Raw genomic sequence first — 22,820 nt, 5'->3', positions numbered from 1 at the left:
AGGGTTTTTGCTCCTTGTATTGTCCCTGTTCCCTCAGAATCTCTTTTTTCTGTTTTGGCCACTATCTGTCATTTTGGAGGCTTTACTCAGGTCTTTGGTAATCCTCTGCGGTTGGTTAATATTTTTTGTGTGTGTGTGAGAGGAGGACCAGCCCTGAGCTAACATCCAATGCCAATCCTCCTCTTTTTTGCTGAGGAAGACTGGCCCTGGGCCAACATCCGTGTCCATCTTTCTCTACTTTATATGGGATGCCGCCACAGCATGGCTTAACAAGCGGTGTGTCGGTGTGCACCCGGGATCCAAACCGGCAAACCCCAGGCCGCCGCAGCAGAGCGCGTGCACTTAACCGCTTGCGCCACCCGGCCAGCCCTGTGGTTGGTTAATGTTTAAGGCTGAGATTCTGTCACCTGCAGCCTTACGAGTTTTGATTAACACAAATGGTGAACGCCTCAACTAAGACAGTAAGAGCAAGGTTGACTGAATTCAGACATTAAGGAGGTAAACTAGACAGAAGATGAAAACTAACTGAATTTGGAGAGAGGAGATGCTCGAAAGAAGTCTGTATAGTGTACAGTTGAAGCACGTGGGAGTGGTACGTTCTACCAGAGGAGTGGAATACCTAAGGGAAAACTTCATGGAGGAGGTGATATTCTGTTTGAGCTCCAGAGATGTGTAGCTTGGAGCAGAGTGGGAATGAGGGGTGGGGAGTGAAGGGAGAAGCATGGCAGGTCAGAGGCCTTATCTACATGTAGACTACTTAGATGATGACATCCTGGACTTCAAGCTGATATAGCTATTGGATGAGACATCTAGTAGCCTTGGAAGGGGGTGGACATATTTTGCATGGGGGCGGGGACATGAACTGTTTGAGAGCAGACAGTGGAATGTGGTGGACTGTCTGCCAGATGGTCACCAACAATTCCTCTAACCCTGTATCCACATGCCATTCCTCTTAGCGAGATGGAGTTTATTTTACACAAATGTTTATAATAGCCATTATTTATTATTCATAATAGCCAAAAAGTGAGAAACCCAAATGTACATCAACTAATGAATGAATAAAATGTGGTACAGTCACGTGCAGCATAATGACGTTTCGGTCACCAACGCACCGCATATACGATGGTGGTCCCGTAAGATGAGTACCATATAGCCTAGGTGTGTAGTAGGCTATACCATCTAGGTTTGAGTATGCACACTCTACGATGTTCACACAACAAAAGCACCTAATGACGCATTTCTCAGAACGTATCCCCGTCATTAAGCAATGCATGACTGGATATCCATACAATGAAATATTATTTGGCAATACAAAGGAATGGAGTACTGATTCATGCTGCAACATGGATGAACCTTGAAAACATACTAAGTGAAAGAAGCCACTCACAAAAGACCACATATTATATGACTCTATTTACAAGAAGTGTCCAGAATGGGCAAATCTATAGCAATAGAAAAGTAGATTAATGGAGGGGGAAGGTGAAGGAAATAGGGAGTGATTGCTAAAGGGTACGGGGTTTCTTTTTAGGGTGATGAAAATGTTCTGAGGGGCCGGCCCTGTGGCTTAGCGGTTAAGTGCGCGGGCTACGTTACTGGGAGCCCGGGTTCGGATCGCTGGTGTGCACCGACGCACCGCTTCTCCGGCCATGCTGAGGTGGCGTCCCACATACAGCAACTAGAAGGATGTGCAACTATAACATACAGCTATCTACTGGGGCTTTGGGGCAAAAAAAAAGGAGGAGGATTGGCAATAGATGTTAGCTCAGAGCCGGTCTTCCTTAGCAACAAGAGGAGGATTGGCATGGATGTTAGCTCAGGGCTGATCTTCCTCACAAAAAAAAAAAAAAAAGAAAGAAAATGTTCTGAAATTAGATAGTGGTGATGGTAGCACAACTCTGAATACACAAAAAAACCAGTGGATTATACACTTTAAATGGGTGAATTGTATGGTATGTGAATTATATCTCAATAAAACTGTTACCAAAGAGTAGGGGCAGATGACATCTATTTCCCCTCCTGTTGAATCTGGCCAGCCTTGTGACTTGCTTTGAACAGCAGAATGTGGGGTAAGTGATGCTGTGCCAGTTCTGGGCCTAGCCATTAAAAACCTGGCAGCTTCTACTTCCACCCTCATGGAAGCTAGCTGCCATGTAAAGAAACTCAGGCTAGATGAGAGACTATGTGTAGAGAGAGGCCTCATGGAGGCAAACCAAGACCCTAGTCACGTGAGTGAGGCTATCTTGAACATTCTAGCCCCAGCCAAGCTGACAACTAACTTAAGTCACACAAGTGACCCCAGGAGAAATCACAGGAAGCCCACTCACAGAATCGTGAGAAATCGTTGTTTTAAGCCACTGAGTTTTGGGTGATATGTTACACAATAGATAACTGAAACACAACCTCTCTGAGCCTCAGATTCCACCTCTGTAACATGGGACTAATGCTTTAGGGTTGTTGAGAAGATTACATGAGCCTAATACCAGGCACTATGCTCAAGAAATACCCATTGCTATAGTTATTATTATTATTAAAAACCACCCCAGGAGACCCTTGACATACTGCAGGGGTGTTCTTTGGGAAGCCTCATTCCCACAAGCACCTGCTGCTTCCAATCACATGGTTTCCAAAAAGCTGGTTTCCTGAGAAAAACAAAGGTTTTTATTACTACAATTTCTGAAAAATGAACTCTGAACCATAAATGGACTACCAAAGAAGGTTCTGCTTAGATTAGCAACCTACCCATCCATTCAACATGCCTTTATTAAGTCCTTATTAATTACCAGACACAATTAAGAATAGCTAAGACTCTCTCTCCTTTGAAAAAGAAAGAGTTTCCAGCTAGGTAGCTGTTAACTGAATGGACTACACACTTGAACTTCAGCTGAGATATGGTATTTGCAGTAGCAAATAAATCTAAAATCATCCAGCTGGGAAAAAAACCCTTAAATTTCCATAGAGAGCCCAGAGACACACGCACAGAATAGAGGTCCCAAGAATGATTCTTATTGGGGATCCCAGAAGCAATACAGAGAACAGGGAATTAAGTAGGTCCCTAAAGTGTGCATCCCTTAGTGAGGGGATTGAAGGGTCCCATTCACAGAACCTGGACCCCAGGTGAGAGAAGAACTTGACTATCTGTCATCACCTGCTGTCTGGGTGCAGAATGGGTCCAGGCAGTTAACATTCACAAGCTGATGACAGAGAAAGAAATCCTGGAGAAAAGGAAGTTAAACAGCTTTCAGCTGCATTTATGAAATCATGATAAACTGATAACACTGAACTAAAAGACAGAGCCTTTTAATCCTAAGAAGAATTTAGATATTTTTTCCTTAAAAAGGCTGATGTAATACTTAAATTACACCAAAGGTAAGAAAGAGAACCAAATCTTTGAGTATTTTCTGCATGAGGGAACAAAATCCACCGAGCCCAGGAAGCATTTATTCTAGGCAAGCTCTATAAAGTTTTAAATCCATTGAATGCTAGTTACTTACAGTCAGTATAAACGACACAAGCCTGGAAATGCTCTACACCATAGACCACGAGGGCTACGGGTGAAAGACATAACACCAGGCAGGCAATGGGCTGAGTCTATTGGATAACCCAAATGCTGGGCTGACATTTTCATTGACATGTAACACAGTAAAGTGCACACATAAGCGTACAGCTTGAAGAACATTTGTACCTAGATTACGAATATTCCTACTATGCCAGAAAGTTCCCTTGTGCCCTTCTCAATCAATAATCAACCCTGCCCCCTACTCTACAGCCAGGAGTAACCACTATTTTGATCTCCATCACCATAGATTAGTTTGGCCTGTTCTTGAATTTCACATACATGGAATCATACATTATGTGGTCTTTTTGGCCTGTCTTCTTTCATTCATCACAGGGTTACCTTGTTTTGAAGCAGAAAACTCAGAAACTGAGATTTTTTTTCAGGAAATCCTCCTCTGATGTCACAGACCTGGATGCCAACTACTCTGATGACACTGGTTATACTTCCTGCACTCTTCCGAGCATGTTATCAAAACTTACAACAAAACAGAGTCTGGGATTGTAAAACTTTTCCTTCAAGATAAACTTCTAAATCTTTTTTTTTGTGTGTGAGGAGGACTAGCCCTGAGCTACCATCCGATACCAATCCTCCCCTTTTTTTCTTGAGGAAGATTGGCCCTGAGCTAACATCCATGCCCACCTTCCTCCACTTTATATGAGATGCCGCCACAGCATGGCTTAACAAGCAGTGCGTCAGTGTGTACCCCGGATCTGAACCTGCGAACCCCGGGCTGCCAAAGCGGAGCACGCGCACTTAACCGCTTGCGCCACCGGGCCGGCCCCTCAATCTTTTAAAAGTATTCAAATCTATTCAATCTTAACACAGCCTCTGATCTGACACTATACAAGTGTAATCTTCCCCATATTGACTGCAAAATTCCTCTTAAACATATTTTTCTTCCATGGCATCCACCCAATCTAAAGAATCTTCAAATCTAGGAATAAAATGAACCATCACTTGTTATCACTTTTGATCAATAAAGGGTTAAACCATAGGCAAATCTCTGAGGCAGCCTAAGGCCCTAAACTCAGATGACTGTGGGTCAGCTCAGAAGAGACTGGAGAAGGACAACACACAATAAATTGTAGGGACAGATTCTTAAGCCAAACTATCAGGATTCGTATCTGGGGTCTGCTACTTCTAGCTGGGGGGCCTTGGGCAAGTCATTACTCCACTCTGTGCCTGAATTACTGTGCTGTAAAATGGGAATAAGCTCATAGGATTGTTGCGAGGATTAAACGTTAATGTATATAAAGCTCTTAGGAGACCACCTGGCACATAATGAGGACTTGGGAAGAACTGGCTATTTTAAAAAGCTGAAAGTGTTGTTAAGAGAGCAACTATTCTGCAAACCAAAAAGTTCTAAAACAGTCACAATAGTCACCCAGACACCTAGCACAGTGCTTCTCAAGATGTTTCCTTTCTAATTCTTCAGACTGATACTTTTTGTAAAATGCAAGATTACATGCTTAAATGTCACAGGAATGTCAAATTGCTCTAAAAGTTTTTGAATGTTTACTCTCACTTTCTGTACATATCTCATATCTCGTCGTAGCCTGATAGCCATTCACACACTGGCACCTGTCTGCAGAGTAAACTTTGAGGAGCACTGTTCTAGCACACAAGAAGGACTCATGAGCCTGCTGAAAACTCAGCACGCAGGTTAAATAGAATTATGAAAACACTAGTAAAGAAAACCAAGCCCAATAACAGGGGCAAGAGGATGACTTGAGGGTCAACAAGCTGAGACATAAAATGATCCCAACAGGCTAACCCTAAAAAATACAACTGGCTGCCAGAGCAAGAACCCAGCTGGTACTTTCCCCCAGAGTGCTCCAGGAGCTGCCCTCAGAAAACATGTCAGCCAGGAAGTCATCAGCCCCAGAGGGGACAAGAGACATGAGGGAAGTAGGCGGCACTGACTCGGGCCTCCTGAGAAAGAAGTCTTTCTCAGGAGTTAGAAGGCACCCTAAGTAGTCACCAAGCCTTGTGAACGTCAACCACAGCACACAAAGGCCAGAGTTTCTTCTCTGCCAAAGAAAACATGCAAATACGTCCTTTGGTGACGTGGGACTGCACACATGCACGCCCACATACACACACACACACACACACCCCGTTCACAGTACCTGTGGTTTTAGGAGGCTCCTGAGGTCCGCCCTGCCAGCCGTACTGTGGGTATCCTTGGTAGGGGTACCCCTGAGGAGGTGGGTAGGGTCCCCCAGCAGGTCCTGGAGGGTAGCCCCCAGGCCCCATTGGTTGTTGTGGATATGGTGGGTATGGGGCCGTCGGACCGGGGCCCGAATACGGTGGAGGGTTCCCTTGGTTCATCAGGGACCTGCAGAGTGTACGTAAGAGACAAACAATGAAAATTATTTGCATTTAATCTGTGGAAATTATTAGGAAAAAAATTTCAACCCATGAGATCATTTACAAAATGCCTTAAAGTTGTCTCAGACCTCTTGTAAATCTTTAGCTCTGCCCATTTGGTTTCCTTCTCACCATCACCACAATTGGCAAATATCTTATGGATCTGTTTATTTGCCTTTTGTCTGCCTTCCCCACTAGACTGCAGGCTGTGACAGCAGGGATCAAGTCAGTTTTGGATCATCACGGTGACCCTAGAGCTTAGCATAGTGCCTTGCACAAGGAAGGCCCTGCAATAAATGTGTTGAATAAAAAAACAGGATATTATTTTGTTTTTTAATTCTCTGAAATTTCCATAAATGTGATTGGATAGCTCTTAAGAAGGCAGAAAGTCTAACAGTACTAATCATGAGTCAAATCAGTGGAGGCTGACCCAGTACTAGAAATCTTCCAGTAGAGTTGGGCCACATTGAGGTCTTCTAATAAGTAGCACTGCTGGGAGCGACTGACCAAAGAGTGTAACCACCACCACCGCCTTGGGCACTGAGGTGATCTAGTTGCTCTTCCCAGACCCCTAGGTCTGAGCAGTTGAGCAGTGTCTCAGTCATCACTGGACAGAGGGCAGCCCGTCTATAGAGGGCAGAGATGTCTGTAGAGGATGCTGAGCATCTCCTCTGACCATCCAGCCTCCTGGGTCTCTGGAGGGCTCACCAGGAAGCCCTACTTGTGTTTACAGGTTCCTGTTCTTGGTGGTTTGCTACTGTGAGGGAGGCCATTGCTTCCCAGCCCCCAAAGCCTGTTAACCATTCTCTTGGGCTTGACCCTACAGTGCCTGACACAATAACTTCCAGATTAAAAGCATGACTGGGTAATGCAAAGTACATACAGACTCTGGATGAACAATGTGGTATCTGTCACCTTGCTGCCTTGTACTGTTACCCATCTCCTGTACTGATATTTAACGTTTTACCTATCTGAGTGTCTTCTAACCCCAACTAAATAGTAAGTTAATAGAGGGAAGAGTCTCATACCCAAAACTTAATAATTTCACTATTAATTCTTTTCCATAACATGCAATCAATAAATTCATAAGGGACTCTACATGAAGAAAAGAGCCATAAAGTAAAGTTCCGTAGAAAATCCGGGTTAAAATAATAATGTACTTTACTGGTTGCCCACACAACAACCATATCCTGCTTTGTAATAACAGTCAGATTTCCCATTAGGTATCCATCCATTCTTCCTGCAGTTCAAGTGCTTCAGGGGAAGCTCATCCTATACCAGCTCCAAGGTGAGTCCACGCTACTCTAAGCCAATCCAGGTCACCCTCTCCCCCTTTTCATCAAGCTTGATTCAAGGAACCCAGGACTAAGCCAATCACAAAAGGCATCCCTTGGCCACTGGGATTGGTTCTGAAGTGTTTTGTTTGATCAGTTAAAATCTTGGGGCTCTCCTACCACACTCCCAACCTTTCCTTCCCCTTAACACAGGCACACATAGAGTCTAGCAAAGACATGGCCTACGAAATTGCTGACAGCCAATCTGCAGCCCTGAGGAAGCCAGCCTTAAGATAAGTAGGCACTGGGCCGGCCCCGTGGCTTAGCGGTTAAGTGCTAACGCTCCGCTGCTGGCAGCCGGGGTTTGGATCCCGGGCACGCACCGACGCACCGCTTCCCTGGCCATGCTGAGGCCGCATCCCACATACAGCAACTAGAGGGATGTGCAACTATGACATACAACTATCTACTGGGGCTTTGGGGGAAAAAAAAAAAGGAGGAGGGTTGGCAATAGATGTTAGCTCAGAGCTGGTCTTCCTCAGCAAAAAGAGGAGGATTAGCATGGATGTTAGCTCAGGGCTGATCTTCCTCACAAAAAAAATAAAAAATAAAAATAAATAAATAAATAAAAATAAAAATATTAAGATAAGTAGGCACTTCAGAAAGGCAGAGGAGGGGCTGGCCCCGTGGCATAGCAGTTAAGTGCGCACGCTCCACTGCTGGCGGCCTGGGTTTGGATCCCGGGTGCGCACCAACGCACCGCTTGTCAGGCCACGCTGTGGCGGCGTCCCATATAAAGCAGAGGAAGATCGGCACAGGTGTTAGCACAGGGCCAGTCTTCCTCAGCAAAAAACAAGGAGGATTAGCATGGATGTTAGCTCAGGGCTGATCGTCCTCACAAAAAAAAAAAGGCAGAGCAGAAAGAAGGAAAGAAATGGGATTCTAGATGACTTCATATATCAGACAGAAAGCCAGCCTAACCTAAACTACCTCTACAGAATTTCTAGTCCTAAGAACCAATAGCAAGGTAAGCTAATAAACTCCTCTGAGGGACATTCAACCAAGCATACATTTACACAGGGCTGACTGTGCCTGGCACTGTGCTAAGCAGTGGGGTACAGAGATGCATATGGCTCACACTCTTCCCTTGGGAAACTGGTTACAAGACAAACATAAAGGACAGTGATTTTTAGAAAAGGTGGTAAACAAAGTAGTGGGTAGGAGTAGGGGCTTAAACGCAGTAGGAGGAGGTGGGAATGGAGAGGGTGTCACTTGAAGGAGGTGATTATAAACTGAAACTTTATAATATGGAATCAGAATGGCTTGAGGGTCTCTATTTTGACCACATCTGCATTCTGTCCCCCATTTTGGACACTCATTTTTCCAGGGGCCTGACAGAGACCCAGAAAAGAACTAGAGTTCTTTCCCTTCTCTGCTCTCTGGTCTACACCAACATGGCATCATACTCTGCCCCCGGAATGGCCTCTCCCCTTACCCTAAAGCAAAGGCTCATGGTGACTAACACTGCAATCCTCATGTAAATTTGGGCACAGGTAATTGCTGACCAGTTCTGCATTTCCTCTCTCCTACCGAAAGGGCTGTGGAAAACCTAGTGAGCCCTGATTAACACAGAAATCATTAACCCCTTATGGCCATTCCATTATTTGTTTTTTAAGTCACAGAAGTAGAACACAGCCATCATAACTACTCTTTCCTGAAATTCAGTGTGTATTCAGGGGTGTGGGGGAGGGGATGTCTTCCGGAGTGACCTAATTCCATCAAAACTATAGTTTAACTTGATTAGTCCAACAAGACCTTGTAGTAATGGCCATTGTCACTCTAGTAAAGTTTGGACCTATAGTTCTCTGAAGACAGTGTTCTTCTAAGAACAATGAGCAGTGAGAAGGAAAAAAGAAGTATATAGAACTATCACAACTTCAGACCTCAACGTTTCATGGCTTTTCTTGATCAATCTATTTGCATCTATTCCTCATTATCCAGTGAAGTTCTCTCCCTGGGACCCTCAAAACTCTCCCAAATGTATGTGTCCTCCCCTCTTCTCCCTCAATCATGTTTCCCCTTCATATTGGTGCCTACCCTTTTCCCTCTGCCTGAGGAATCACTTAATGTCTGGGGGAAAAATCCCAGCTGCTACTCACAGATGCACTTTTATAATAAGAGCGTAAACCATACAGGCGCCCCAGCCGCCATGACCCGCCCCCCAACACACACATTCTGTCCCTGACACAACAAAGGGGAAAAGACACACAGTCATCTTAGAGGGATAAAAATCTGGATCTATTTTCAGTTTCCTCTAAGCAGGAAAAAAATCCCAGCAAGAGAACAGCAAAAGTCACAGAAACAGCATCTGTGATGAGATCAAAGATCTTAGAGCCAGCATTTGAAAAGCAGGACTTCACCAAGTGGGAATCCATTGTTCCCAAGCTTGTATAGAAGCAAACCAAAGTAAAAAAAGATTACCTGACACTGACACAGTCTAGTACAAGCCACTTAACCAAAACACAATGAACTTTAAATTTAAGGTATGATACTGAACTTTGTAACCTGAATGTTTTCCTTTATAAATTTGGTCAGGTGAGGGGCCAGCCCCGTGGCTTAGCGGTTGAGTGAGCGCGCTCTGCTACTGGCAGCCCGGGCAGCCCGGGTTCGGATCCCGGGTGCGCACCGACGCACCGCTTGTCCGGCCATGCTGAGGCCACGTCCCACATACAGCAACTAGAAGGATGTGCAACTATGACATACAGCTATCTACTGGGGCTTTGGGGAAAAAAAAGGAAAAAAAGGAGGAGGATTGGCAATAGATATTAGCTCAGAGCCGGTCTTCCTCAGCAAAAAGAGGAGGATTGGCATGGATGTTAGCTCAGGGCTGATCTTCCTCACCAAAAAAAAAAAAATTTGATCAGGTAAGATGTAAGCCCTACCATAGTGGAGTGTATTACACTGAGGATCAAATGTGAACAGTGGAAATTGTAGCATTAAAGACAAATCAGAGCTCCAAAAGAGACAGCTTAAATCACGCAGCAGCCAAGATTCATTAGCAGACTGTATGGAACACTGCTATCCCACGATCCCGTTCAAGACGTGCTCAAAGTCACAGGATTAGCAGTTACTCAACCATACAATGAGAAGAGCAGAAACTATTCTTTCGGAAAGTGGTCCGCTGAGATAAGATCACTAGAGAAGACCTCATCACAGTAGAGATGAGGAACGAACAGCAGGAAAGAACAATATTTTTCAAACTTGTTATTAGTTTTTAAACTACAAGACACCTGGTAGCCTGGCACTGACCCTGCAGGCAGTACAGTGGAGAATTTTCCTCTGGAAAAACTGAACAGCCTCAATGGAAAAAAAACTATTGATACTAATATTTGAGGAAACTCCAAAGAAATGACTCACCCAGTCACCCCACAACAAAGCTCACACACGTGGAACTTCTAATCAACTTTTTATTGCCTCATACCTAAATGAGTGGACAAAGATTACCAGATATCTGAGGAAAACAACATAAGAGACAGGGCAAAAAGAAAAAAAAAAACAACCTAAAAGTCCAAAAAAAGAAAAAAATAAATTATGGTACATCTATATAATAGTTCTTTTACAGTCATTTTTAATTTGTTTTTGAAGCATGATGTAACATTAAGTGTAAGAAAAATTTAAAAGCTATATATTCAGCATGATCTCAATTTTATTTAAAATAAAATAAATATTGATAAATAGATCAATGTAACAGAATGAAGAATCCTACAACAGACCCATATAGTAGTCACCTAATTTAACAGGAAGACATCAGTGCAATTTAGAAAGTAAAAATTAGTCTTTCCAATAAATAGAGCTGGATATTCTTGTGGGGGGAAAAAAAGAATCTTGATTCCCATCCTTATAAACAAAAAATAATTCACACTATATCATGGACCTATATATAAAAGCTAAAACAATCAAGCTTTTAGAAGAAAGCATATAATATATTCATGACTTGGGCAGTATTTACCTTACGACCCAGCAACTCTACTCTTAGATAAATACTGAAGTGAAATGAGTGCACATGTCCACCAAAGACATATGTAAGAACGTTGAAAGCAGCTTCATTTATAACAGCCTCAAACTGGAAACTATACAAATGTTCATCAACAGAACAGATAGATTATGGTATGGTTATACAACAGAAAACTGCCCAGCAATAAAAAAAAGAATGACGGATGAATCCTACAGACAATGATGAGCCAAAGAAGCCAGACCCAACAGACTCCACATTGGAGGATTCCACTAAAGGAGGTTCAAGAACAGCCAAAACGAATCTATGGATACTGACTGGAAGAGGCACAAGGTGAGCCTTCTGGGATGCTGGGATTGTTCTACATCTCGAGCTGAGTCATGCTGACATGAACACTATAAGCTCACTGAGTTGTACACTAAGATTTTCACACTTTAAGTTGTACAGGAACAGCAAACAGACAAAATTTGGTCAGAAGGAAAAAAATATTTACAGTGGTTTTCCCTAGGTGCTGGAATTATGGGCAATTGTTACTTATTTATATTCTTCTGTATTTCTGAAAATTTCAATAAGGGAACCTATATAGTCAGAAAACACATTAAGTTTTCTTAGTTCTTTCGGATATTTCCATGCTGCCCACCTTTTTTTTTAATGGCTAGAATGCCTGTGTAGTACCCCGATTTCCCTTCCTATTACTAATCTCCCCCTTGTTGATAACTTATTGTATATCTGCTCTTCACTGCTTTTTATGGTGATTTTTGTAATTGTGATTCTTTTTTCACAAGACATTTCAGCTCCCTAAGTTCTTTAAATGTTTTCTTTCTGCTTCAAACTGAAAAGTCATTTGGCTAAGCACCAAACATGGAGTAAAAAAAAATTCTCTCAATTACATGCAGACTTCCCCCACCTTGGACTATTCTTATAGTCAAAACCAGAAGTCATGCTTATCCTTCCTTCCTTACATATCCTTCTTGGGAATTTATAAAATTATCTTTAAAGTTTAAAAACATGAGAGCAGATCTTACTCTAAAGAACTCCTCTGTGTCTTTTTTTAACTCCCTGATTGGCTGGCCTTTTAATAGGATCTTTGTAAATAGATTATTTCATATTCTAGGTCCCTCAGTTTTTCTTTCTTCTCATACCCACAATTTTGGGTATGGTTTGTTGGGCTAAAAAAAGCTTTAGAATTACTAGTTTTGTGCTACTTTATCATCTCAGGCTTACAGTTTTCGCTAAATTTTAGCATAGACATGTTAGTTTATTCCATTCATACAATCATTTGTTCATCCCATAAATACTTCCAGAAGCACCTACTAGGACCCAGCACTAGTGATTCCAGGCACTACCGAGATAATGGTAAGCAAGAGATCAGGACAGTGAGAGAGACAGACATTAACATTAGCAATCACAAAACCAAGGTAAGAGGGCTGGCCCCGTGGCTTAGCGGTTAAGTGCGCGCGCTCCGCTACTGGCAGCCCGGATTTGGATCCCGGGCGCGCACTGAAGCACCGCTTCTCCAGCCATGCTGAGGCCGCGTCCCACATACAGCAACTAGAAGGATGTGCAACTATGACGTACAACTATCTACTGGGGCTTTGGGGCAAAAAAAGGAGGAGGATTGGCAATAGATGTTAGCTCAGGGCCGGGTTTCCTCAGCAAAAAGAGGAGGATTAGCATGGACGTTAGCTCAGGGCTGATCTTCCTCACCAAAAAAAAAAAAAAAAAAAACCAAGCTAAGAAAAGAGGAAGTGCTTAGTATGGTGAGGAAGTCAGAGAAAGCTTCTGAGGGGAAGTGATGAACACATCGAAAGTTACGCAGAAACAGAAATTCGATTACTCAACCTTTACACTCTGGTCAAAGGCAACAATCTGTAAGAAAGAGCCCACCGCATCTGAGGAACTAACCAGGTTCATTACAGCCGAAGCCTGCAGTATTGGATGAGGCCAAAAGGTCAGCTCACAAACAGCCTTGCAGACTTTCAGGATCATTCCAGCTTCCTTTTCCGTAGTTATTCTTTCTCTTTTAAAAGGATTCATGTACCGTGGCTTAGCAGTTATGTGCGTGCACTCCGCTACTGGTGGCCCAGGTTCAGATCCTGGGCGTGGACCAACGCACCGCTTATCTGGCCATGCTGAGGCAGCGTCCCACATACAGCAACTAAAAGGATGTGCAACTATGACATACGGCTATCTGCTGGGGCTTTGGGGAGAAAAAGGGAACAAAAAAAAAAAAGGAGAAGGATTGGCAATAGATGTTAGCTCAGGGCCGGTCTTCCTCAGCAAAAAGAGAAGGATTGGCATGGATGTTGGCTCAGGGCTGATCTTCCTCACAAAATAAATAAATAAATAAATAATAAAAATAAATAAAAGGATTCATGTAGGGGCCTGCCCCGTGGCTTAGCAGTTAAGTGCGCGCGCTCCGCTACTGGCGGGCTGGGTTCGGATCCCGGCCGCGCACCGACGCACCATTTGTCAGGCCATGCCGTGGCAGGGTCCCACATAAAGTAGAGGAAGACAGGTACAGATGTTAGCCCAAGGCCAGTCTTCCTCAGCAAAAAGAGGAGGATTGGCGTGGATGTTAGCTCAGGGCTGATCTTCCTCACAAAAAACAAAAAATAAAAGGATTCATGTAATTTTATTCATGTTTGCTTGTTGGATACTATTGGCAAACCTAATCATTTGTTTATTCAACAATATTAAGTACCTACTACATGGCAGGCCCGGTACTGGGGATATAAGAGAAAGAACTCTAGCTGGCTTGCTCCTCCCCTTGAGTACTGCTAATAATAAAAATAAAATTATCTTTTCCATTTGTTATTGCATCAGACGGAAAATGCTGGAAGTTCTCCAAACTTCAAGGGTATGGTGAGGACAGTTTGGCTATACAGAGTAGACAAAATCCACTTTGGGCAGTCACCTCAAAGAGTTATGCAAGTTTACTGAAACTGAGGTACAAGTAAAGAGCCTGCATGACCCCACCAATAGCGGAACTTGTGCCACACACACATGTGAATGTGCGGTGAGCTGAGATAAGAAGCAACGGCCTCAAATCCAAATCCCAAAGCCACAAGAACAGGCATTCCAGAACAGAAGGCCTTCACCCAGGAAGAACCTACTCCTAATGTGGACAACTTTACAAGGGAGCCCCAGACAATAGCAACAGCAGGGATTTACTTTTTAAAGATGGTGGTGGCGCTCCCAACAATAGAGCAACGCAGGAGACCTCTGATAGTTGATAGTTATCATAACTTGAACAAGATCTTTGTTTTTATGACTTGCTCATCATTTCTAACACATTTTGCTCTGTTACCATTTCCTAAGTTGCTTTTCTTTTGGGGACAGGCTGGAAGGAGACAACCTGTAGTGTTACTTCATTATTGTCTAAATACTGATTCTGGTGTCAACCTCTCAAATATTATTAGCCATCCCCTACCTCACTCACGATCTTTTGTTTGCCAGAGTTCTATCAGGCCCTGAGCTGTCTACATATAATCAATGAATGAATATATATTAGAGCATGTCTTTTCTATCAACATTTTTGCTTGCAGCTTTAGAATAGCTTCTCTGTGGAATACACAATGACACAGCTCAGAAAGCGGACCCTTGACTGAACAAAGGTATCAAAATGCACATGGAAGGCAAACAAATCATAGTGGATCATCTATCTCTGGAGGCCCTGTCCTAGAGTAATGAAGAGGTTCAGAGACCGTCTTATTTTATTTTTTTCTCACAAACAATATTGATATAAAACCTATCCATTGCTTTTATAATAGATACACATGAAACTAAGCATTCTCAACCTGCCCTGATACATTATATTAGGAGTAGTAAAGTCTGAAAAGTCATACCCACATTAATTATCCACAGTAGTTCACCGTTATTTGAAAATATGGCTATAGCCAATGAATCTCGCCTTCTTCCACATTAAACTTGGTGTGTACATTTTCGCATTCTTCCAGCCTTGGAGACTTTGAGGGAATTCAGAGAAGCCCCCTTCATCAGAGAATAACATATCATCTACTAAAATCTTTTTAATATAGAAAGCTTTCTATAAAGCTTTCTATAAAGAACTTCTGGCTGGATCCACCCGTTGCTCTATAAGATACAAGATCTATAACATTTATTAAACAGCCCTTAAAAAAATCATTGCTACCTGAAAATATTTATCATCAACTAAAATAGCCTACCCTTAGCTGCCCAGGCATTGGTATTCCATTCCTCCCAAATGTTTAGAGGAAACATCCTTTCTTTTTACAGAGGGTCTATCCTTTTTTCTTAAGAATTCTTCAAAAAGACACATTTTTAAGTGAAACCTCAAATAAATAAATAAAAACACCCTATTCTTTGAACCAGCAATTCTACCTTTAGGAATTTATCCTACAGATGTATACTAGTGCCAGTATGCCAAAAAACAATTTTATACCACACAATTTTATACCACACACATGGATACCTACTGTAGTATTGGTTTAGAATAGCTATATAACATATATATTATATATATGTATAAAATATATATACACACACACACACATATATATGATATATAACATCCCAAAGGCCCATCAGTATGGGAACGGTTAAATAAACCACAGAATTTCCAAACCATGGAACTGCTATTTGACCCTTAAGAAGAATGGGGTAGAATTACATGTGCTGATACAGAAAAGCACCAACACAGTGAAAAAAACAAATTGCAACACAGCGCATTCTACTATCCCATTTGGGTTTAAAAATAAAGTTCCATTTCTGGACCTCAATAGATTACAGTTATATTAATGAATATAATTATTCATTAAACTGTACTTTTTTGTTATATACACTTTTCTACACATATTTAACAATGAAAGTTAAAACTCCTGCTGATCATCTTCGGGTAAAGTCTGCCACATGGCTTTTAGGATTAAATAATCCATTTCTTAACTCATAGAGCAGGAAAGCCATGCTTCTAGATGCTTCCAACAGCCATCCAACTACCACTGAGATCACCTTTTGTTCCAGTCGCCATCTGGAAAAACCAAGCTCAAGAGCAGGATCCACAGTTGCAAACAGTTCGATGGGTTCCAGGCCAACCTCACCAAGGTCCCCTTCTCCAGCCTTTATTAGTCATGTTGGTCCTCTGCAGAAACCAGAGGACTGCCTGGATGCAGGACTCCCTTCTGCCTTCAGCTTCTGGAAGGACTCCCCAAGGGTGGAGATAGCTCCAGACAATGCCAGCAAATCCTGATCACAACCTCCTCCCCACACTGCTGGGACACCCAGTCACCAGGGCACCTCCAGCCTCATCCAACCACTTAGCTCAGGAACTCTGATCAGTGCTCCTCAACGCTGCTATCTGGAAGGCAGTGGGGAAGTGAAGGTTGGCTCCTCCTCAGAAAAAAAGGCTGGGGACCTCTGAATTACATCTAGTCACTGGGACATACAGGACAGCATTGTAACTCTGGAACTTCAAAGTGGCAGCCCTTAAAGTAACAATGAAGAGAAAATGAGGCCCAGCAAGAGAGAGGGTAGAAAGAGAAAGCAGCAGTTCACAGAAGGGAAAGGAAAAGGGAAGAAAGCTGTTAACACAGAAAGTAAGTTGGGAAAGTGAAAGGATAGGTTAGAGCATGGAGAGAGAGAAAACGGACGAAGTCTGCCCCCTGCCAAGTTGAGAGGACACACTAGAAAGGGACAGATCCATCCCTCCCAACAAACCTGACAAGGGCGCTTCCCAGGCCAGGACCCCCACCAGCACAGCCCCTGAAAGGCTGGCTCTGCCTGCCCCTCCCAGACCATTAGATCAGGCTTTGTGGGAAAGTTGAAATCTTGATGGCTTAGAAAGAGGTCTCTAACAGCTTAATGTGCTGGCAATCTAACTAAGCACTCCTGGTTCCTGACAGATACCAAACAGGCCACGGCTTTACGCCACCATTAAAGCGTGCTCTCCTGACCCTCTGAGGGAACAGCAGCTCAGTCAGCACTGTGGGGCAGCTCTTAATGGACAAGAGTGAATTTCACTTCACAGCAGCAAGTACCACTCACGCCTACCAGGTACGGCACCCTAAGAGACCATACGACCCCAGAGCAGCTCCCTCTCCCCTCCTTTCTTCTCTTCATTTTCATGGGATTTTTAAAGAAACAGGCATTATGGACAACAAAGGTTAGAAAAAATAGATGCTAGATGATAACTTCAGATTTTTTTTCCTTAGTAATATCCCCAACGAGCTACTACATATATATATGTGGAAGATAACCGGCTCAAAGCCTATGCGGTACTGAGAATAAAAAAAAAAAACTGCATCTACTCTGAACAAAAACCTGAGTTTTCCAAGAGCACACTTGTACAGAAAGAACAATATAACACAGCATCAACGAAGTCACACCCCTGGCAAAGGGCCTAGAATTTAATATAGTACACAGGCTCACCACCACTCAGACCTCCTTTTGGCAAACTTCATGTCAAAATACCAGTGGTTTCACAATGACTGCACTTATTTCTTTTTAGTTCCTAGATTCTTCACTCTGCTCTCTTCCTGGTACCACAGAGCCACACGGAGTTTCAGAAGACGGGATTTAAGAGGCCCTCTCTGTAGGCCTGCCTACCGCAAACCATCCCTACCACCCGAAAAAATTCACTATTAGTGAGTCATATCTTTGGTTGAAGGCAGTATTTTCCAAGTGGGGTATGTGGCATGATTCGGGGAACACAAACAACTTAATTTTAATAGATATGCCTTTTTATATTTACCTACTACTATGAAAGGTGATAGTAGTTTTCAATTTAAGGCAATGATATGGTTTCCCTTTTAAATAAACTTTAGACTTTAAAAAATGGGTCAATTTAAAGAAAAATGTTAGTTAATTAACAGTACAGATGGCATAAAGATAACACAAAAATCAAGCAGGTGGAACACAAATGAAGTGTCAGAAACACCAGGTAAAGCATCCACTTCCAAGCCCCTTCCTTTGGAATGTGATTACCCCTCACTGGAGTTTCTATGCCACCACCAGACATCAAAGATCACCAAGATTTAGTTCAGCAGTCAGCAGAGCCAGGAGGGTGCAGAAACTGGATCGGAGATAAAAGAATCATATTGGCCTCAGAGAGGTGTTGCCGGGGAGGAAAGGGTGGGGGAGGGGAAGGAGTGGGGAGGGCAGAGTCTGGGGTCTCAGGGAAGCTGGTGGCAGTAGGAAAGCAGTAAGTATTAGGCTTAATGATAAGGACTCATGAGATAGGCACATTCCTACAAAAGTCCCGCTCTTTGCACATATTCTCCCTAAATGATCCTGCCCGTGGTCCTGATACAGAAAGCTGACTGGTCAAGTACTGAGGGCTGCATTAGAAATTTAATGTGGCAGAAGTCTGGCACCACTTTCCAGATCTTTCTCTCCCAAAATATCTTTGTAGTTCAATTGTTCCCCATCCCTACCTTTCTTTGCACACTGATCACAAGGGTCAGATGGTTTTCAGTTATGATGTAGTTTCTGGGCCAATTCTCTTGGGACTAATGATTCTTTAGCATAAATCATCAGAGGACTAATGATAGAGACCTGTGAATAAGGCCATACTCTCCGGTGAGGGAATTCAGGTAGATGAAACTCTCCTCCCACCATGACTACCAACACTCCCTTAGACCATTTAATTGAAAGGGTTCAGAAAAAAATATAAATCATCCCTTGTTTTTGGCAAAGTCATACCACAGGCTTGCTGCCCACAGAGACTGGATTCAAACCATTTGTCTCCCCTGCTTTAGAAGTGAGGGCCCATCCAATTTCCTAGCCCTGGTTTTGAGGGCTTCATCAGTACTAATATTCCACATATGTCTCCTAAGAACTACGAAAGAAGTCATTCCAAGCCCACCTCCTTTTGAAGAGCCCTTTGTATATAGTGCCCAAAGTGGTGTGAACCTTTTTGGCTAGAGGGTCAACTCATGTCCAAGGTCTTCGCTTCTATACTGCTGTTTTTTAATTGCTGACTCCCATTTTATAGCCAAGCCAATTAGTAGCCTTGGCCAAGCCTGGGGAGCCTGGAGGCCTGGAACACAGCGCTCAGCTCAGCCTGAAAAAAACAGGAAGCCTCTCCTGCAGAGTTTCCTTCATGTGAAACTAAGCCTAGCCAACAAATGTCAGAAGTCTAAGAGACGGATGTAGCTCTGTAGAGTCCCTCTTGAATCTCTATTCGACTGAGTAGCAAGCCTGGCGGACTGACACAGGAGGGGGGACTTTTAAAAGATGGCTGTTTCACTTATTCAATTTAGTGAGCATTATTACCCACTTCTGTCTCTGATGAGCTTAATAACTAACTCCTTTAGGGTTGAAAGGATGTTAGGTCAAATCCCCACAGCCTGCCAGGTTACTGGTTTACTCCAGGCACTCAAAAAGAGCCAGAGAGAGAGAGTGAGGAACAATCTGAACTGATTTACATATGAAATACAAACATGCACTTACCCTCAGGCCTCCAGATCTTGATTACAGGCTTATTGGTAACCAAGCCCAAATACTCCATTAAAAAAAAAAAGAACACCTTAGAGTTTGAAAGAGGCTTTTGCAAAAATTTAGAATGTCTATCTCTTTTTTACTTCACTACATGTCAAAATATACCATTCATCCAAGAATTAAAATATTCTGCTTTGGAGGAGCTCAAGTTTCATATAAGCCTCTCATTAATTCTCCTTGTGAGAATTAATTCTCTCATTAATTCTCTGTGAAGAGGGTACTGACCACTATCCTGTTTCAAGGTCGAGGAATGTTTCTGTGCCAAGAAAGGAAGGCCCTGCCCTGAGCCTTGGTTGACAACAGCGCAGGCCTAGAATGTTCGGTGGCCAGTCTCCGGCACATACGTCTGCCCTGCCTCTCACCGGTGCCCAGTTCCCCTTGAGGGCATTCTGAACAGCCAGCCCCAGTGTTTACCATAGCTTGTGTAACACTAACATTTTTTCCTGATAATAGAGTCTTAAATTCTCCAGCAATGGGAAAACATGTGGGGGCGGCAGGGGTGAATGAATGCGGAAAATTTCCCAAAACTCTTGGCCTACTTAACCGCCCAGACAGCACACAGTTATAATGTTGGGGGGGGGGGGTAGTTTCTTCCAAAGGAAGCATGATTAGTTTGGCTGGTTCAAATATTTCCAAAGAGATTTAGTAAATGGTTAACAATTATTTTTTAAACGTGGCCAAGAAATCTAATTTCCCGCGATTCTTAATATTATGGGGCTCCTGCAAAGCCCCTTAAAAATCACTATAACAAGCCCTACCACTGAACAGGTACCAGAGGAAAACCTCTTTGGGTAAGTAGTGTATGGTAAACACACATTGCTCAAGTGACCTTTCTTAAGACTTCTTTTACAGAGAGAATGATGCCACTGATCTGACTGGAAGTTGGCTCTCCCCAGGTGCCACCACTCTGGATTTGCCCTCCCTTGAGTGCTGTGCTGGTTTCTTTGTTTATGTGCACACTAGCTTCGGTCACCTTCCCAAGTTCTCAGCAATTCCCTAAACTGCCTTTTACTGTACAGGATCCCTGGAGGTCCAGTTCTGTTTTCTGGAGTCAAACCAATATAAAACAAATTCGTAGGAAGGTTCAGCCTTTTCACTTCCTCCCAGAAAATAGAAGTTGCTAAGATTCAAAATAAAATGGACAGCTGTGTTGTTTTGTTTTGTTTGGTCACAGAATCAGTAAATTTCAGAGCTGGGAAAAACTGTAAATCACCAAATCATTCCTCTTCAATAATTAAAATATCTTCTTCCTGTATTTCTCAGGAAATTAAGACAAAATGCCCAATTAACACCTAATCAGTCTTAAGCTGAGACGCCCACAGCACCACAGCAGGTAGGAAAGGGGCACTCTTTGTTCTAAGAGTAACAAACAGCATGGGACTCTTTTTGGCTTCCCCAACGCCCCATATTCATGTTTTGGGCACTGATTATCCTCTAAAAACTTCCCCCCATTAAATCTCCTCCCAGTCACTTGGGGTTTGGGTTTTAACCTGGGGATAAGAGGTGTTTGTAAGACACTCTGAAAGTTCTGCAGGGCAAGTGCTGTGGACAAAACAACGCGTGCATATTGAGGGGGACAAAGTTCTCAGGTAGTCATTAAATCCGGCCAAATGAGACAAGAAAATGAGCTGCAGTTAGGTGCTTCTTGTCTGTCATAAGAAGGAATTTTTTTTTAATTTGCTAACAACGGCTGAGGTGTACCGCCTGGCTGCCTGTGTCCCCCACCCCTGCTATATTTCATAAGCAGGGTTCGCAGAATCCCATCAGACCAGAGTTCTAGGCGTTGTCACCTCTTTCCCAGGCTGTCACAACAGCCTCCTCACGGTCTCCCGGTCCCAGCGTTCCCCCTACCCCAGTCCAGCCGACGCTTCAGTGGCTCCCCACAGCACACAAACCCTTACCTGGGCACTCAAGAGTTTTTACCTAACCGGCCCTAACCTAATTCTCCAAACTTTTTTTTTCCCAAAACACACAGCCCTAGCACTCGGTCCAGTCAGTTACCGAATCATCTTTCCTTTACCCCCAGCGCAAGGCTCGTGGTCTGCTTCCCCGGAGGTCCCCTCTCCCTCCCTCTACCCTTCTAACTGCCACTGCCGCCGGGAGGTCAGTCCCCACCCCTCAGGACTCCGCTCAGATTTCACCTCCCCCAACAGGTCTATCCAGGTCCTACTCCACCGCTCTCAACAGTCAGCATTCCTTCCCCCGCAACACCTTCTCTGGACACCCCCGGCTCCTGCTGCCACCCGCGGGGCTCCCGAGCGGCGTCCTGCCCCCAGCAGGCCCTGCTCAGAGCACGGAGGAGGTCCCCGGCAGCGGCCCAGAAACCGCAGCCCAGGGCGAAGAGATGCAGAAGCCTCCCGCAGACGTCCCCCAAGACAGGGTGTGGCAAGCCCCGCTCCGAGCCCGCCGACTCCTCTCAAGGCGAGAGCCGCTCACACGCGGGGCCCGTTAGTCCACCGCCCAGAAGCCGGGCGAGCGGGCGGCGGGGATCCTCCCCAACCTCCGCCAGCAGCGCGGCGACCGGGAGCTGGAGGAGTAGCCGCGGTGCGGCAGGGTGGGCATCCGGCCGGCTGCAGCCGCTCCTCCGGCTCCCGGCCCCTCCCCTGGGGCTGCGCACCCCCGCCGGAGCCGGCCCATCCCGCCCCGGTGCCCGCTGCTCTCCCAGGCGCCCTCTGGGGAGTTCGCGGGCGCGCACAAGCCCAGAAGGGCCCTGCTCCCGCCTGACCCCCTCCCTGGGGCCAGCTTGACCGGGCCCGGGTCCGCCGCGCCCCACCTCTCCTCTCCGCGAACGGGTCGGGCAGTGGTTCGATCCGGACCTGATGCGACCAGACGAGACCGCACAAGACACTCCGCCGCACCAACCTCGGAGCCAGTGAGGAGCCGCGGCGCGCCTAACGTCACCACTGCCCGGAGCGCCCCGAGCTCCGAGTCACCTGATCACCCTGGCAACGCGCACGGGGCGGGGCGAGGCGAAGGGCGGTGTCACAGCGCGAGTCCCGCCCCAGCCGCGGCCTCTGGGCGCCGCCTGGAGCGCTCCCCGCCGGTCGGCGCCGCGGGGCGGGAGGTCTGGTTCTGGTCTCCGTCCTCGGGCTTCTTAGTCCGGAGTGGATACCTGAGACTCCAACAGGCACTC

At 44.6% G+C, this 22,820-nt stretch overlaps 1 protein-coding gene across 1 annotated transcript in view; it reads right to left on the bottom strand.

Annotated features, from left to right (window-relative positions):
* CYSTM1 (cysteine rich transmembrane module containing 1) overlaps positions 1-22,543 on the bottom strand; it is a 45,253-nt gene extending 22,710 nt beyond the window's left edge. Inside the window, exons 1-2 of the mRNA XM_058541861.1 lie at positions 22,461-22,543; positions 5,686-5,894 (exon numbers count right to left, since the gene is read on the bottom strand). Coding sequence (XP_058397844.1) covers positions 5,686-5,887 — 202 coding nt within the window. The 5' untranslated portion in view covers positions 5,888-5,894; positions 22,461-22,543. The remainder of the gene's footprint in view (positions 1-5,685; positions 5,895-22,460) is intronic.
* Between the last annotated feature and the right edge of the window lie 277 nt (positions 22,544-22,820).

Source organism: Diceros bicornis, chromosome 1 (assembly GCF_020826845.1).
Source record: "Diceros bicornis minor isolate mBicDic1 chromosome 1, mDicBic1.mat.cur, whole genome shotgun sequence".
Lineage (NCBI taxonomy): Eukaryota > Metazoa > Chordata > Mammalia > Perissodactyla > Rhinocerotidae > Diceros > Diceros bicornis.
This window is presented reverse-complemented; position numbering and strand designations above follow the sequence as displayed.